This window comes from Ranitomeya imitator, chromosome 8, assembly GCF_032444005.1.
Source record: "Ranitomeya imitator isolate aRanImi1 chromosome 8, aRanImi1.pri, whole genome shotgun sequence".
Lineage (NCBI taxonomy): Eukaryota > Metazoa > Chordata > Amphibia > Anura > Dendrobatidae > Ranitomeya > Ranitomeya imitator.
The window spans coordinates 102,538,969-102,557,412 of NC_091289.1; the positions used below are offsets into that span (position 1 = coordinate 102,538,969).

Sequence of the window (18,444 nt, forward strand, 5' to 3'; positions counted from 1 at the left end):
TCACAGATTGCCTGAGTGCATGGACGATGCGCTCTTTAACATGCTGGTGGAGGGCTGGGATGGCTTTTCTGGAAAAAAAGTGTCGACTGGGTAGCTCGTAGCGTGGTACAGCGTAGTCCATCAGGTCTTTGAAAGCTTCGCTTTCAACTAACCGGTAGGGCATCATCTCTAACGAGATTAGTCTAGCTATGTGGGCGTTCAAACCCTGTGTACGCGGATGCGAGGCTAAGTATTTCCTTTTTCTAACCATAGTCTCATGTAGGGTGAGCTGGACTGGAGAGCTGGAGATCGTGGAACTAGCGGGGGTGCCGGTGGACATGGCAGACTGAGAGACGGTGGGAGATGGTATTGTTGCCGCCGGTGCCCTAGATGCAGTGTTTCCTACTACGAAACTGGTGATTCCCTGACCCTGACTGCTTTGGCCTGGCAAAGATACCTGCACAGATACAGCAGGTGGTGCGCTAAATGGTGGTCCTACACTGCCGGAAGGGATGTTGCGTTGATGACTAGCTTCATTGGCCGAGGGTGCAACAACCTTAAGGGACGTTTGGTAGTTAGTCCAAGCTTTCAAATGCATGGTGGTTAAATGTCTATGCATGCAACTAGTATTGAGACTTTTCAGATTCTGACCTCTGCTTAAGGAAGTAGAACATTTTTGACAGATGACTTTGCGCTGATCAATTGGATGTTGTTTAAAAAAATGCCAGACTGCACTCTTTCTAGCATCGGATACCTTTTCAGGCATTGCAGACTGAGCTTTAACCGGATGGCCACGCTGTCCTCCACCAGGTTTTGGCTTTGCCACGCGTTTTGGGCAAGATACGGGCCCGGCAGATGGAACCTGTGGCGATGTTGATGCCTGCTGCGGCCCCTCCTCCTCCTCTGCTTCAGAACTGCTGCCGCCTGCACCCTGTTCCCCCAATGGCTGCCAATCGGGGTCAAGAACTGGGTCATCTAATAACTCTTCTTGTACCTCCTGCGCAACTTCGTCTGTGTCACCGTGTCGTTCGGTGGTATAGCGTTCGTGATGGGGCAACATAGTCTCATCAGGGTCTGATTCTTGATCAGCACACTGCGAGGGCAATGTTGTGGTCTGAGTCAAAGGACCAGCATAGTAGTCTGGCTGTGGCTGTGCGTCAGTGCACTCCATGTCAGATTCAATTTGTAATGGGCATGGACTGTTAACTGCTTCACTTTCTAAGCCAGGGACGGTATGTGTAAAGAGCTCCATGGAGTAACCCGTTGTGTCGCCTGCTGCATTCTTCTCTGTTGTTGTTTTTGCTGAAGAGGACAAGGAAGTGACTTGTCCCTGACCGTGAACATCCACTAACGACGCGCTGCTTTTACTTTTACCAGTTTCACGAGATGAGGCAAAAGAGCTAGAGGCTGAGTCAGCAAGATAAGCCAAAACTTGCTCTTGCTGCTCCGGCTTTAAAAGCGGTTTTCCTAATCCCAGAAAAGGGAGCGTTCGAGGCCTTGTGTAGCCGGACGACGAACCTGGCTCCACAGCTCCAGACTTAGGTGCAATATTTTTTCCCCCACGACCACCTGATGCTCCACCACTACCACTACCCTCATTACCAGCTGACAATGAACGCCCCCGGCCACGACCTCTTCCACTAGACTTCCTCATTGTTTTAAAAACGTAACCAAACTAACGTTATTTGTTGCAGTCACACAACTTACACGGTGAGCTATAACTTCAGTATGATTTAGCTACCCCTTTACAGGTTGGTGAGACCACAGCGAAAATCAGGCCCAATGTTACACACTCTTTTTTTGGTGGCTGCAAATTAGAGAGATGCCCCACACGCAGGACTGTCACTGAAGCACAAATGTTAATATTAATGTCACACTATTATTTTTTTTTTATTTTTATTTTTTTCAGGAACACTTTAGAAACCCCCCAAAAAAAAAAAAATAGATTTTTGCAGGGAGAATTTAGAAAACAAATGTAACAAACTATATGCTTTCTATGGGCCACTGAGTGAGAGATGACGCACACAGGAATCAGGAGTGGCACACAAGCCCAGAGGCCAATATTTTTCTACCAATGATTGATGGAGTTATTTTCTCTGGTAGATTTTGGAACCCAAATCAAGGAAAAAAAATGTAGGCTTTCTATGGACCACAATTGGAGAGAGAGAGAGAGAGAGATGGCACACCCAGGAGTCAAGACTGGCACACAAGCAGAAAGGCCAATATTAATCTCCCACTGTTTTTTTTTTTTTTTTTTTTTTTTTTTTCAGGGAGACTTTAGAAAAAAAAATAATAAAAAAAATATGATTTTATCAGGAAGAATTTAGAAACCAAATAAAATAAAATGATTTTTTCAGGGAGAATTTATAAAACAAATAAAAACAAAAATAGGCGTTCTATGGCCCACTGACTGAGAGATGACGCACACAGGAGTCAGGAGTGGCACACAAACCCAGAGGCCAATATTTTTCTACCAATGATTGATGTAGTTATTTTCTCTGGTAGATTTTAGAACCCAAATCAAGGAAAAAAAATATAGGCTTTCTATGGACCACAATTGGAGAGAGAGAGAGAGAGAGAGAGAGAGAGAGAGAGAGAGAGAGAGAGAGATGGCACACCCAGGAGTCAAGACTGGCACACAAGCAGAAAGGCCAATATTAATCTCCCACTGTTTTTTTTGGTTGTTTTTTTTTTTTTTTTTTTCAGGGAGACTTTAGAAAAAAAAATAATAAAAAAAATATGATTTTATCAGGAAGAATTTAGAAACCAAATAAAATAAAATGATTTTTTCAGGGAGAATTTATAAAACAAATAAAACCAAAAATAGGCGTTCTATGGCCCACTGACTGAGAGATGACGCACCCAGGAGTCAAGACTGGCACACAAGCAGAAAGGCCAATATTAATCTCCCACTGTTTTTTTTGGTTGTTTTTTTTTTTTTTTTTTCAGGGAGACTTTAGAAAAAAAAATAATAAAAAAAATATGATTTTATCAGGAAGAATTTAGAAACCAAATAAAATAAAATGATTTTTTCAGGGAGAATTTATAAAACAAATAAAACCAAAAATAGGCGTTCTATGGCCCACTGACTGAGAGATGACGCACCCAGGAGTCAAGACTGGCACACAAGCAGAAAGGCCAATATTAATCTCCCACTGTTTTTTTTTTTTTTTTTCAGGGAGACTTTAGAAAAAAAAATAATAAAAAAAATATGATTTTATCAGGAAGAATTTAGAAACCAAATAAAATAAAATGATTTTTTCAGGGAGAATTTAGAAAACAAATAAAACCAAAAATAGGCGTTCTATGGCCCACTGACTGAGAGATGACGCACACAGGAGTCAGGAGTGGCACACAAACCCAGAGGCCAATATTTTTCTACCAATGATTGATGTAGTTATTTTCTCTGGTAGATTTTAGAACCCAAATCAAGGAAAAAAAATATAGGCTTTCTATGGACCACAATTGGAGAGAGAGAGAGAGAGAGAGAGAGAGAGAGAGAGAGAGATGGCACACCCAGGAGTCAAGACTGGCACACAAGCAGAAAGGCCAATATTAATCTCCCACTGTTTTTTTGGTTGTTTTTTTTTTTTTTTTTTCAGGGAGACTTTAGAAATAAAAATAATAAAAAAAATATGATTTTATCAGGAAGAATTTAGAAACCAAATAAAATAAAATGATTTTTTCAGGGAGAATTTAGAAAACAAATAAAACCAAAAATATGCGTTCTATGGCCCACTGACTGAGAGAGAGAGAGAGATGGAACGCTTAGTACTGGCACACAAGCCCAAAGGGCAATATTAATCTCCCTTTTTTTTTCCAGGGAGAATTTCTGAAACCCAAAAAAAAAATAAAATAGGCTTTCTATGGCCCACTATTTGTGAGAGAGATGGGACGCTCAGGACTGGCACAGATGGCACGCTCAGGACTGGCACAGAAGCCCAGAGGCCAATATTAATCTCCCTTTTTTTCTGGGAGAATTTATAAAACCAAAAAAATATTTAAATAGGCTTTCTATGGCCCACTATTTGTGAGAGAGATGGCACGCTCAGGACTGGCACAGATGGCACGCTCACAACTGGCACACAAGCCCAGAGGCCAATATTAATCTCCCTTTTTTCAGGGAGAATTTCTAAAACCCAAAAAAAAAATAAAATAGGCTTTCTATGGCCCACTATTTGTGAGAGAGATGGGACGCTCAGGACTGGCACAGATGGCACGCTCAGGACTGGCACAGAAGCCCAGAGGCCAATATTAATCTCCCTTTTTTTCTGGGAGAATTTATAAAACCAAAAAAATATTTAAATAGGCTTTCTATGGCCCACTATTTGTGAGAGAGATGGCACGCTCAGGACTGGCACAGATGGCACGCTCACAACTGGCACACAAGCCCAGAGGCCAATATTAATCTCCCTTTTTTCAGGGAAAATTGATAAAACAAAAAAAAAAATTAAATAGGCTTTCTATGGCCCACTATTTGTGAGAGAGATGGCACGCTCAGGGCTGGCTGGCACAGATGGCACGCTCAGGACTGGCACACAAGCCCAGAGGCCAATATTAATCTCCCTTTTTTTCTGGGAGAATTTATAAAACCAAAAAAATATTTAAATAGGCTTTCTATGGCCCACTATTTGTGAGAGAGATGGCACGCTCAGGACTGGCACAGATGGCACGCTCACAACTGGCACACAAGCCCAGAGGCCAATATTAATCTCCCTTTTTTCAGGGAAAATTGATAAAACAAAAAAAAAAATTAAATAGGCTTTCTATGGCCCACTATTTGTGAGAGAGATGGCACGCTCAGGGCTGGCTGGCACAGATGGCACGCTCAGGACTGGCACACAAGCCCAGAGGCCAATATTAATCTCCCTTTTTTTCTGGGAGAATTTATAAAACCAAAAAAATATTTAAATAGGCTTTCTATGGCCCACTATTTGTGAGAGAGATGGCACGCTCAGGACTGGCACAGATGGCACGCTCACAACTGGCACACAAGCCCAGAGGCCAATATTAATCTCCCTTTTTTCAGGGAAAATTTATAAAACAAAAAAAAAAATTAAATAGGCTTTCTATGGCCCACTATTTGTGAGAGAGATGGCACGCTCAGGGCTGGCACAGATGGCACGCTCAGGACTGGCACACAAGCCCAGAGGCCAATATTAATCTCCCTTTTTTTCAGGGAGAATTTATAAAACCAAAAAAAAAAATAAATAGGCTTTCTATGGCCCACTATTTGTGAGAGATGGCACACTCAGGACTGGCACACAAGCCCAAAGGCCAATATTAATCTCCCACTGTATTTTTATCAGGGAGAATTTATACACCCCACAAAAAAAAATACAGAAAAATGAAAAGGCTTTCTATGGCCCACTATGTGAGAGAGATGGCACACACAGGGATGGCACTCTAGCAGAAATGCCAAATTGCCAATCTTAATCTCCCACCAAAAAAAAAAAAAAAAAAAAAACAGGGAATGTCCTACAATTACTATCTCCCTGCCTGCAGTAATCTCAGCCAGGTATGGCAGGCAGCTACTATCTCCCTGCCTGCAGTAATCTCAGCCAGGTATGGCAGGCAGCAATAAGGAGTGGACTGATGCACAAATGAAATAAAAAGTGTGGACAAACAAAAAAGATAGCTGTGCAGAAAGGAAGGAACAAGAGGATTTGTGCTTTGAAAAAAGCAGTTGGTTTGCACAGCGGCGTACACACAGCAATGCAGCTATCAGGGAGCCTTCTAGGGCAGCCCAATGAGCTACAGCGCTGAGGGGAAAAAAAAAAAAAAAAAAACTTCCACTGTCCCTGCACACCGAGGGTGGTGTTGGACAGTGCAAATCGCTGCAGCACAAGCGGTTTTGTGGTTAATGGACCCTGCCTAACGCTATCCCTGCTTCTGACAAAGCGGCAGCAACCTCTCCCTAAGCTCAGATCAGCAGCAGTAAGATGGCGGTCGGCGGGAACGCCTCTTTATAGCCCCTGTGACGTCGCAGACAGCAAGCCAATCACTGCAATGCCCTTCTCTAAGATGGTGGGGACCAGGACCTATGTCATCACGCTGCCCACACTCTGCGTTTACCTTCATTGGCTGAGAAATGGCGCTTTTCGCGTCATTGAAACGCGACTTTGGCGCGAAAGTCGCGTACCGCATGGCCGACCCCGCACAGGGGTCGGATCGGGTTTCATGAAACCCCGACTTAGCCAAAAGTCGGCGACTTTTGAAAATGTTCGACCCGTTTCGCTCAACCCTAGTAGCGAGGAGAGAGATTAATTAGTTGGGCAGCAGAGTTAAGGATGGACTGGAGGGGTGCGAGAGTGTTAGCAGGGAGGCTAAGGATGTTGCAGTAGTCGAGGTGGGAGATGATGAGGGCATGCACAAGCATTTTAGTAGATTGAGTGTTGAGGAAAGTACGGATTCTGGAAATATTTTTGAGCTGGAGGTGACAGGAAGTGGAAAGAGCTTGGATATGCAATTTGAAGGACAGGGCAGAGTCATTGGTTACTCCGAGGCACCGGACTTCCGGTGCGGGGTAAAGCTTGATGTCATTTATTGCGGTGTTCCGATTTGTGCACATTGAGTTTGAGGAACCGAGAGGAAAAGAAGGAGGATATGTGTGTGTGTCACTGACATTTATATATCTATATATATTCTATGTGTATACTGTATATCTACTCTATCTATTCTATTCTAACTGGTCACTCTGTCACTTTACTGTACACGGCATACGAATTGCCGGCGTTTATTCTATCTATCTATCTATCTATCTATCTATCTATCTATCTATCTATCTATCTATGTCTATCTATCTCTCTAGTGTGTGTGTGTATATACTGTATATATATATATATATATATATATATATATATATATATTCAAAAGTCCAGCATAATAAACACAACCTCCACATAAATATAGATACATGCCCACTGTGGAGGAAGTCATTATGGCGAAATGGCACTGTCTGGGTTTATGAGGGCACGGACACCAGGATTAATACTTTATGTAAGTAACATGATATCGTCTACATATGGGCAAAGATCTTTACAAATACCCCTATTTGTAAACACAATATAACACAATAGATGCGCCTTTTCTGGGCGTCTGAGGAATACCACGATCATCCCCTCCTGCTGTCACTGTTATTAGCGGCAGCAGGTGTCGGATGATGGGAGTAAGACTCCCAATAACCCCACCTGCTGTCGTTGTTTGGACTTTAATAGAACTCTCATCATTCTCCTCTGCTCGTGCCGATCGCCGAGGAGAATGCTGAGAGCGTCTTCAGCACCCGTCGCCGGGGAACAGAGCGTACTGTAGCACTTCTTCCCTGGCAGCGTCCGTGTGGTACAGATGTGGCACACGGATGGCATCCGTGTGTGGTACTTGTTTACACAGACCGATTGACTTGTATGGGTCCGTGTGATCAATGCAGCTGCACAAAAACAGACATGTCCATGTGTGGGTCACTCGGACACACGGTCCATGAAAAAACACAGATATGTGCACAGACCCATTCATTTGAATGGGTCTAAGTGTGTCAGTGTCTCCGGTACGTGTGAAAACTGTCACCACACGTACTGGAGACACTGACATGTGAAAGAGGCCTTAGTGTGACTCCAGCCTAATAGTAACCATCTTATTGATACCTCGTAGTTTCTGTGCCACAGTCTGTATCCTTCCATCCAACAATATTTGAACACAGTCGTGTCAGTGCTGCTGCCAGTGATTAGATGCTGTGGAAACATGTCCAAGCCAAAATGTCATTACTATAGGTCAGAATAGAGAAACTTCTGGATGATTTATGATTTCTAAAAATATTTTTACAATTTAATTTTTAATCAATAGATTTCATGATATTTCTATAACAAGTAAATAATTTAAATATTGGCATAGGTTGAAAGAGGGAATTGTGCTGTATGTGTCAAACTGATGCATACCACAAGAAAACCTAAGATATTTCAATAAGTTCTGCGAGCAATAATGGTATCCTTTATACAGATATGAACATGGCCTCATTAAATGAGAGTTTCAGTAGGAAAATCCTTGCACTTAAACATTATCCTTATTATATGATTATGAAGTTAACTATTGATGCTCAATTGGCAGATGTCAATAACAATGATAACTAAAAGATTGCATCCCCAAGTTCATTGCCCTCCTAATCACTTTGTTTTCTCTGAAGCATGCTAAAGCCAGAGGTTCCTGGCATACATTATTCTCGATTCTTCCAATGAAATAAATGCAGTTCCACTGCACCAAGCGTGTTTGTTAATAGAAGGATTGGAACAAATTGACAACATGTTTGTCAATAATGAAACCTGAGGACAATAAAGTAACATTTTGGTCAGATCTCCATCTGAAGTCAAGGCATTCATTCCTTTTGTTACTCATTTGGACTGGATTCAGAAGTGTCTCTCCAAAAGGCCACAGCTTCTCTTACCAACTTTATGTGGGTGCTTGACAACTAAACATTACATTTCTCCCTCCTCCGGTGTTTCGATTTCTTATGACCCTGGTTTTTTGCAATGCGGTTCTACTATCCCAATGCCAGAAGATGACATCCAAGTGACACAAATTGCCTAATAGGTGGCGCTATAGAGTTCAAGTCCTCTTTTTCTCTGAAGAGGCAATTTGCATGCAAATCACCTAGTGATTCAGTTTATCCTTCCTACCTCCTTGCTCCCTGTGTAATCTACTATATAATTGTCTAAGGGTCACTTCCATCTGTCTGTCTGTCACGAATATTCATTGGTCGCGGCCTCTGTCTGTCATGGAAATCCAAGTCGCTGATTGGTCGTGGCAAAACGCCCACGACCATTGCCACGACCAATCAGCGACGGGCACAGTCCGCCGGCTAAATGGCCGCTCCTTCTTCCCCACAGTCAGTGCCCGCTCCATACTCCCCTCCAGTCAGCCCTCACACAGGGTTAATGCCAGCGTTTATAGACCACGGTGTAACGCACTCCATTAATGCAGCTATTAACCCTGTGTGACCAACTTTTTACTATTGATGCTGCATATGCAGCATCAATAGTAAACAGATCTAATGTTACAAATAATAATAATAAAAAAACGTTATTCTCACCCTCTGACTTTGCGCTGTCCTTGGCAGTGCAAGCGGCAGGTTCCGGTGCCATGGATGCTATGCGAGAAGGATCTGCCATGACGTCATGGTCATGTGACCGCGATGTCATCACAGGTCCTGCGCTCAAACCAACCCTGGGACCGGAAGCTGCCGCGTGCATCGCACACAGGTGCCAGGACTACAAGGGGCCTTCGGAGGGTGAGTATAGGTTTATTTTTCATTTTAAGTCTTTGTTAACCTGTTATATACGTGGCTGGGCAATATACTACATGGCTGGGCAATATACTACGTAACTGGCCAATATACTACATGACTGGGCAGTATACTACGTATCTGTGCTGTATACTACGTGGCTCTGTGCTGTATACTATGTCACTGTGCAATATACTACATGGCTGGGCAATATGCTACGTCACTGGGCAATATACTACATGACTGGGCAATATACTACGTGACTGGGCAATATACTGCGTAGCTGGGCAATATAGTACATGACTGGGCAATATAGTACATGACTGGGCAATATACTACGTGGCTGGGTAATATACTACGTGGTTGGGCAATATACTACGTCACTGGGCAATATACTACGTGACCGGGCAATATACTACGTGACTGGGCAATATACTACGTGACTGGGCAATATAGTACATGACTGGGCAATATACTACGTGGCTGGGCAATATACTACATGGTTGGGCAATATACTACGTCACTGGGCAATATACTACGTGACCGAGCAATATACTACGTGACTGGGCAATATACTATGTGACTGGGCAATGTACTACATGACTGGGCAATATACTACGTGACTGGGCAATATACTGTGTAGCTGGGCAATATAGTACATGACTGGGCAATATACCACATGGTTGGCCAATATACTGCGTGGCTGGGCTATATACTATGTGGCTGGGAAATATACTACGTGGCTGGGCAATGTACTACGTAACTGGGCAATATACTACATGACTGGTCAATATACTACGTGACTGGGCAATATACTAGGTGACTGCGCAATATACTACGTGGCTGGGCAATATACTACGTGACTGGGCAATATACTATATGGCTGGGCAATATACTACGTGGCTGGGCAATATACTACGTGACTGGGCAATATACTACGTGACTGGGCAATATACTACATGACTGGGCAATATACTACGTGACTGGGCAAGATACTGCGTAGCTGGGCAATATAGTACATGACTGGGCAATATACTACATGGCTGGGCAATATACTACGTGGCTGGGCAATATACTACATGGCTGGGCAATATACTACTTGGTTGGGCAATGTACTACGTGACTGGGCAATATACTACGTGACTGGGCAATATACTACGTAGCTGGGCAATATACTACATGACTAGGCAATATACTACGTCACTGGGCAATATACTACGTGGCTGGGCAATATACTACGTGGCTGGGCAATATACTACTTGGTTGGGCAATGTACTACGTGACTGGGCAATATACTACGTGGCTGGGCAATATACTACGTAGCTGGGCAATATACTACGTGGCTGGGCAATATACTACTTGGTTGGGCAATGTACTACGTGACTGGGCAATATACTACGTGACTGGGCAATATACTACGTAGCTGGGTAATATACTACGTGACTGGGCAATATACTACGTCACTGGGCAATATACTACATGGCTGGGCAATATACTACGTGGCTGGGCAATATACTACTTGGTTGAGCAATGTACTACGTGACTGGGCAATATACTACGTGGCTGGGCAATATACTACGTGGCTGGGCAATTGTTATGATAAGGTAATTCAGTACCACAATGGACATAGAGGTCAGAGCACATTCAGTGACCTGACAATAACCCAAAAACATAGAACGAGCTCTGAGACGTGGGAACTTTGCTGACCGCAATCCCTAATCCTCTCCAACCACACTAGAGGCAGCCGTGGATTGCGCCTAACGCTCCCTATGCAACTCGGCACAGCCTGAGAAACTAGCTAGCCTGAAGATAGAAAAAAAGCCTACCTTGCCTCAGAGAAATACCCCAAAGGAAAAGGCAGCCCCCACATATAATGACTGTGAGTTAAGATGAAAAAGACAAACGTAGAGATGAAATAGATTTAGCAAAGTGAGGCCCGACTTTCTGAACAGAGCGAGGATAGGAAAGGTAACTTTGCGGTCAACACAAAACCCTACAAAAACCACGCAAAGGGGGCAAAAAGACCCTCCGTACCGAACTAACGGCACGGAGGTACACCCTCTGCGTCCCAGAGCTTCCAGCAAGCAGGAAAAAACAAATAGACAAGCTGGACAGAAAAAAACAGCAAACAAAATAGCAAAGCGGAACTTAGCTATGCAGAGCAGCAGGCCACAGGAATGATCCAGGAGGAAACAGGTCCAATACTAGAACATTGACTGGAGGCCAGGATCAAAGCACTAGGTGGAGTTAAATAGAGCAGCACCTAACGACTTCGCCACATTACCTGAGGAAGGAAACTCAGAAGCCGCAGTACCACTTTCCTCCACCAACGGAAGCTCACAGAGAGAATCAGCCGAAGTACCACTTGTGACCACAGGAAGGAGCTCTGCAACAGAATTCACAACAGGCAATATACTATGTCACTGGGCAATATATTATGTGGCTGGGCAATATACTACGTGGACATGCATCTTCTAGAATACCCGATGCGTTAGAATCGGACCACCATCTAATGATTTAATATTTTGGATAGTCCTTTGGGTCGGTGATAAATGTTGTTGTTTGATAACCCCCTTTTAAAAAAAAAAAAACATGGTTCCATAAAACATATTTTGATTTTTGAGATCTAAGCAAAATTGTGATGAAGAACAGGAATGTATTAATTTCTCTAAAATGGAAAGCTAATAACTTGAACTTGGCTGTGCCTGCTGAAATAACACAAACTCACCTTTTTGGCTTCAGTCACTGCTTCCGGTAGTCTTTGCATGAATACTGACAAGGTCTCCACAGTCTTGAATAGATCAGTGTTTTTTTCTGTGTGGAAAATGTAAATACTGCAGCCAATCTTAGCTGATTGGCTGCAGTGTTCACGGGACACCCCCACTAGATATTGATGCCAGGTTGCTGGGCGGTGAAGCGAGCACTCAGTATAGAGGAGTGGAACTGATCTGGGAGGTATCTTTTTTTTTTCTTCTCTCTTTTAACCTACATTGGGGCCATTAATTAGGGGTTGTCCACTAGTTATCTGTCATTTACATAATCTGCGCAATTCTCTGGGGATGAGAGAATCTATGGTGGTCTGACCTCAGCCCTATTCCCACTATTTGTTTTTCTCCTGTCTACTCCCTCTCCATAGACTTCATACCGTACCGTCACACAGTGGCATTTTGATCGCTACGACGGCACGATTTGTGACGTTCCAGCGATATATCCGTGACGTTCCAGCGATCTCGCTGTGTCTGACACACTCCTGCGATCAGGGACCCCGCTGAGAATCGTACGTCGTAGCAGATCGTTTGAAACTTTCTTTCGTCGTCTAGTGTCCCGCTGTGGCGGCATGATCGCATGGTGTAACAAAGGTGTGCACGATATTGTATACGATGTGCGCATAGTAACCAACGGCTTCTACATCGCACATACGTCATGAAATTATCGCTCCAGCGTCGTACATTGCAAAGTGTGACAGCAGTCTACGACGCTGGAGCGATATTGTTATGATGCTGGAGCGTCACGGATCGTGCCGTTGTAGCGATCAAAATGCCACTGTGTGACGGTACCCTTACTCTCCTGTGCTCTGCCTTGTCTTTAGCAAAAAAGGAATTAAGCTGTTTTTTTCCAGAGATAAGTTCATGAGGAAGAGCGATGGCAAAATGTAGCTCCTAAGTGGAGAAAGAATTTGATTTTTTATACAATAAATGACAGTTTCTTATATTTGCTTGAATTATTGATTGACTCAGTTTGTTTAAAATTCACTTCCCATTTTGTCACATATTCTATCTAAAAATGTTTATTATCTGACCATTTATTTTCAATTTACAGGTTTGGTACAACTGCCAGATAAAGTAACCATGACGCAAGATATAGTAATGAAAAAGTACATAATGTCCAACCGGTACGTGATAAAAATGTTACTGTACAGGAGCTTAGTCTTAAAGGGAAATACCGTCAGAAAATGATCTGTTTATTAAATCAGGTTTCTGTGTTTAAAAAACAAACAAAACATTGTAAAATATTTTTTAAAAATGCATTTGTTTCTTTTTTACATAGTGTGCAATCTGTATTAAAAAATAAAAACTATAAATCTTGCAATTTCACACTAACCACTGGGACTCTTTTAGGCTCCTACTTCCTTTTATTTCAGGAAATAACACATGTACATTGCTATATGGTGGGATCCTGACACTATCTTTTGTTGTAAAGTGTCTAATTGGTTTGTGGAGGGGCAGGGTCAGCTGTGAAATCTCCCATTGTGATTGGTGTATCCTTTGTTATTAGCTGTGTATAGAGCTGCCATTGTAATTTTGCTTCTACTGATAAGTAAAGTCCTATAAAGACTTCATGGAAGGAAAGACCCCAGTAAAAAGTGTGAAAATTGTAAGATTACTAAGCTTAGGTCTGTGCCATTTTCCCCTATTCCTGACCAGGTATATTTCCTTTTTTTTTTCTATATATAAAATTTTACAGCCATTAACCCCTTCCCGATATGGCCATTTTGCGTTTATTTTTCCTCCCTTTCTTCCCAGAGCCACAACTCTTAATTTTCTGTGCACATAGACATACGAGAGTTGGTTTTTGCAGGACAAGTTGTACTTTTGAATGACTCCATTTACTTTACCACATTGTGTACTGGAAAACGGAATAAAATTCCAAGTGAAAAGAAATTGTGAAATAAAAAAAACCCACGCAGTTCTGAAATTGTATTTACGGTGTACATTTAATGGTAAAGATGACCTTGCAATATCATTCTCCTCATCAATATGATTATGGCGATACCAAACATGTTCAGTTTGTTTATTATTTTAGTGACGAAAAAAAAATCAGGAGATTGCTAAAAAGATTTTCGGTTTGTTTCGCTATTTTCTGAGACTCGTAACGTTCTCATCTTTCGTTCGATGGAGTTGTGTGATGGTTTATTTTTTGCACGACCAGACGACATTTTTATTGATACTATTTTGAAATGTGATGTTTTGAGCGCTTGTTATAGCATATTTTGTCAAATTGCAGCTACCAAAAAACCATAATTTTGGCGTTCTTGATTTTTCTTTTTGTTTACGGTGTTTACCGATCTGGTGAATTATTTTTATATTTTGATAGATCTATCTTTTCTGAACACGGCGATATCCCATATGTGTATATATATATATATATTTTTTTTTTTAATATATTTATTTTTAATGGGATGAAGAGGATTGATTTTAATTTTTATGTTTTCTTAATTTTTTTTCATATTCACATTTTTTTTTTTACTTTCACAGTACTTGTTTGTCCCCTTGGGGGACTTTATGCTACGATCATCTGATCAGTATACCAACGGCTGTCATGGCAACACTCAATCACGTCACAGGCGCGTTGATGGACATATTGAAGATGCGCACCCATGCCTGCACGTGTTAAATGCTGCTGTCACTGTAACTGCATTCGGGCTCAACTACTGAGCCTGCTGCACACACCCACTTCCCCCTTGTGCCGTACATGTATGGGGGACGTCGTGAAGGAGATAAAAGTGATTACTATTATGTGTTTGCTATTATGTGACAACACTGTATTTTTGTATATTAAAACTTTTTTCTTTCCTTTTTTTTAAGCTATGTGGACAGCCAGCGCCATACTATACAAGTGGATTATATGGAATATATGGATGAACTGGCCACATTAGCTGGTGTAAAGCCCAGTGTATTCAAACTGTTACTTACTGATCCTCGGTTGGCTTTGCATGTGCTTTTTGGGCCTTGTACACCTTACCAGTATCGGCTTTCAGGCCCTGGAAAATGGAGTGGTGCCAGAGAGGCCATCCTTACTCAGATGAATCGTGTTATAAAGCCAACTGAGACTCGTGTTCTTGAAAATACCACCATGGACAGGTCTATTCCACTAATGCTGAAAGTCTTTGCTCTTTTTATTGTTGTGGTAGCTTTTTTCCTATACCAGTAACAATCCAGTTGTTTAATACGTACAGTGCATTTCACATCATTGATCTCTACATTTCTCTAAGAATAATCAAACTATTAACAATAAATTCTTATTTTATAGCCAGCGCACCTGTTTATCCAATGAAGCCCTTGATTGTTTGCTTCAAATCCGAGGCTGCAATACTCATTAAAATTGACATCTTGTGTTGATTTCCGAGAAATTGCTTGCTACATTAGTAGTGTTGAGATTTTTTTAAATTGTTCTCGTTTCTTTCGTTTATTGCAAACAGGAGAAAGTCTGTACACTTTGCTAATAAATGTTCAATTTGCAATGTGGATTGAATGACTTTGATTGCAACTTTACATTTCATATTCTCTTCACTGTTTATCCCCATTTAAGCTTGTGCTCCATGGAAAATGCTGTCAATTGTGTGTCTTGTGAGATGTTTGTGACCTGTTATTTTTTCGTATATGCACAAAATGAAAGAAAAATGTTTTCTCTTATTTTCTTTCATATGTATGTAAAAGAATTAGATATGAATCAATTATACTAATACTAATATTATTTTGATTTCTTTACGTACAATTAAATTGTCTGCATGTCATGTGTCAAGCCATGTGGTAAGACTGTGAACCATGACATTGTTTGTCATGTGATGTTAGCTTGGCGCCAGATTTGAAAATTAGATCTATTTGATCTATTTTCTTTTGTCTGTGTACACTTGTGGTTATGTCTTGAGGAAGAGGTCATTTGAACCTTGAAATGCATTGAATTAAACCACATTTGTTTATTTGGAGACCTTGACTTTTCATCATTATCGCCAGCGCAGACTAAATCCACAAAATCCTCTATCTTGTCATAATGTAGATGTATGCATGCTTTGAAGAGGTGTTTAAGGGTGAAAATCTCTGTGCTCGATGTCAGCGTGCTATATATTTGGAAGCCCGAGTAATGGACCTAAATGTGCTGTTTGCTACACTCTGAGGAACATTGCAAACAATGGGAGGCATTTGGAGCTGGCTGAGCCTGCTCTAGCTGGGGCCAATGATATGGAGGTAGGCAAGATCAGGACCCAGATGTAAAAGGCTAGGTAACAGTTAAAAGAAAGGGCAGTGGGACAGTGCCAGGGAGCGTAACCCTCCATCAAGGGCAATATATTTCATAACGAGTTTAGGGGCATTGCGCCTAGAAAATTGGCTATATTTTCCTTTTTTAAAAATTTCATTGCTCTAAAAGTGATCAGTTACCTTAATAGGAATGTAATAAATGAGGATACACATAATCAGGTGTAAAAAAAAAAGTTTAATAACCAGAAAAGTAATATGTTTCTATGTCTTGAGCATCCTCCTCACTCTCTTCATCTTGATCTGTATCAGACACATCTGGACATTCTTCCACATCATCTTCTGAATCAATGTCACGTTCTTCCCCTAAATCTTCTAGCTGTAAGGGGTCTGTCTCATCATCAAGCAGTATATTTTGCACTTGCTCAACATGAAGGGCATTGGACAAGTCAAATATTCTCCTCGCCATTTCATAAGAAAAGCAGAAGCAAGAGCGAGAATATGTGTTAGGGCGCAATGTGCATGAGAAGCACACTCTTATTTCTAACAAAACCTTCTATGACAAATCCACAAATTTAGCACTAGCTATTCATAAAACAAGCTAAAAAAACAATTGGGATGAATAAAAACAGCAAATACTAACCGTCAAAGGTGTGACGCATTCATGGGCAATGAGCCTGAGAAGCCAAAACACTGATATCTGATCTCCTGCAGCTCTGCAGCACAAGAGGCTTCTCAGGTTTCACACAGCCTTTAACCCCTTTCTGACATCGGACGTACTATCCCGTCGAGGTGGGGTGGGCCCCTATGACGACAGACAAGATAGTACGTCCAGCGCGATCGGCGGCGCTCACAGGGGGAGCGTGGCCGATCGCGGCCGGGTGTCAGCTGCCTATTGCAGCTGACATCCGGCACTATGTGCCAGGAGCGGTCACGGACCACCCCCGGCACATTAACCCCCGGCACACCGCGATCAAACATGATCGCGATGTGCCGGCGGTGCAGGGAAGCATTGCGCAGGGAGGGGGCTCCCTGCGGGCTTCCCTGAGCCCCCCGCAGCAACGCGATGTGATCGTGTTGCTGCGAGGGTCTTACCTCCCTCCCTGCCTGCTCCAGACCCGGATCCAAGATGGCCACGGATCCGGGTCCTGCAGGGAGGGAGGTGGCTTCACAGAGCCTGCTCAGAGCAGGCACTGTGAAGCCTGCAGCACTGTAAGTCAGATCGGTGATCTCACAGAGTGCTGTGCAAACTGTCAGATCACCGATCTGTGATGTCCCCCCTGGGGCAAAGTAAAAAAGTAAAAAAAATTTTTTCAAAATGTGTGAAAAAAAATATTCCTAAATAATGGAAAAAAAAATATTTATTCCCATAAATACATTTCTTTATCTAAATAAAAAAAAAACAATAAAAGTACATATATTTAGTATCGCTGCGTCCGTAACGGCCCAACCTATAAAACTGGCCCACTAGTTAACCCCTTCAGGAAACACCATAAGAAAAAAAACGAGGCAAAAAACAACGCTTTATTATCATACCGCCGAACAAAAAGTGGAATAACACGCGATCAAAATGACAAATATAAATAACCATGGTACCGCTGAAAACGGCATCTTGTCCCGCAAAAAACGAGCCACCATACAGCATAATCAGCAAAAAAATAAAAAAGTTATAGTCCTGAGAATAAAGCGATGCAAAAATAATTATTTTTTCTATAAAATAGTTTTTATCGTGTAAAAGCGCCAAAACATAAAAAAATGATATAAATGAGGTATCTCTGTAATCGTACTGACCCGAAGAATAAAACTGCTTTATCCATTTTATCAAATGCAGAACGGTATAAACGTACCCCCAAAAGAAATTAATGAATAGCTGGTTTTTGGTCATTCTGCCTCACAAAAATCGTAATAAAAAGCGATCAAAAAATGTCACGTGCCCGAAAATGTTACCAATAAAAACGTCAACTCGTCCTGCAAAAAACAAGACCTCACATGACTCTGTGGACCAAAATATGGAAAAATTATAGCTCTCAAAATGTGGTAATGCAAAAAATATTTTTTGCAATAAAAAGCATCTTTCAGTGTGTGACGGCTGCCAATCATAAAAATCCGCTAAAAAACCCACTATAAAAGTAAATCAAACCCCCCTTCATCACCCCCTTAGTTAGGGAAAAATTTAAAAAATGTATTTATTTCCATTTTCCCATTAGGGCTAGGGTTAGG

The 18,444-nt window shown here is 41.8% G+C and overlaps 1 protein-coding gene across 2 annotated transcripts in view; it reads left to right on the forward strand.

Moving 5' to 3' along the window:
- Positions 1-15,956, forward strand: part of LOC138647888 (flavin-containing monooxygenase 5-like) — a 243,987-nt gene extending 228,031 nt beyond the window's left edge. For both annotated transcript variants that reach the window (XM_069737224.1, XM_069737226.1), the window contains exons 8-9: positions 13,070-13,142; positions 14,836-15,956. In XM_069737224.1, coding sequence (XP_069593325.1) covers positions 13,070-13,142; positions 14,836-15,181 — 419 coding nt within the window. In that variant the 3' untranslated portion in view covers positions 15,182-15,956. The remainder of the gene's footprint in view (positions 1-13,069; positions 13,143-14,835) is intronic.
- Positions 15,957-18,444: the final 2,488 nt, after the last annotated feature.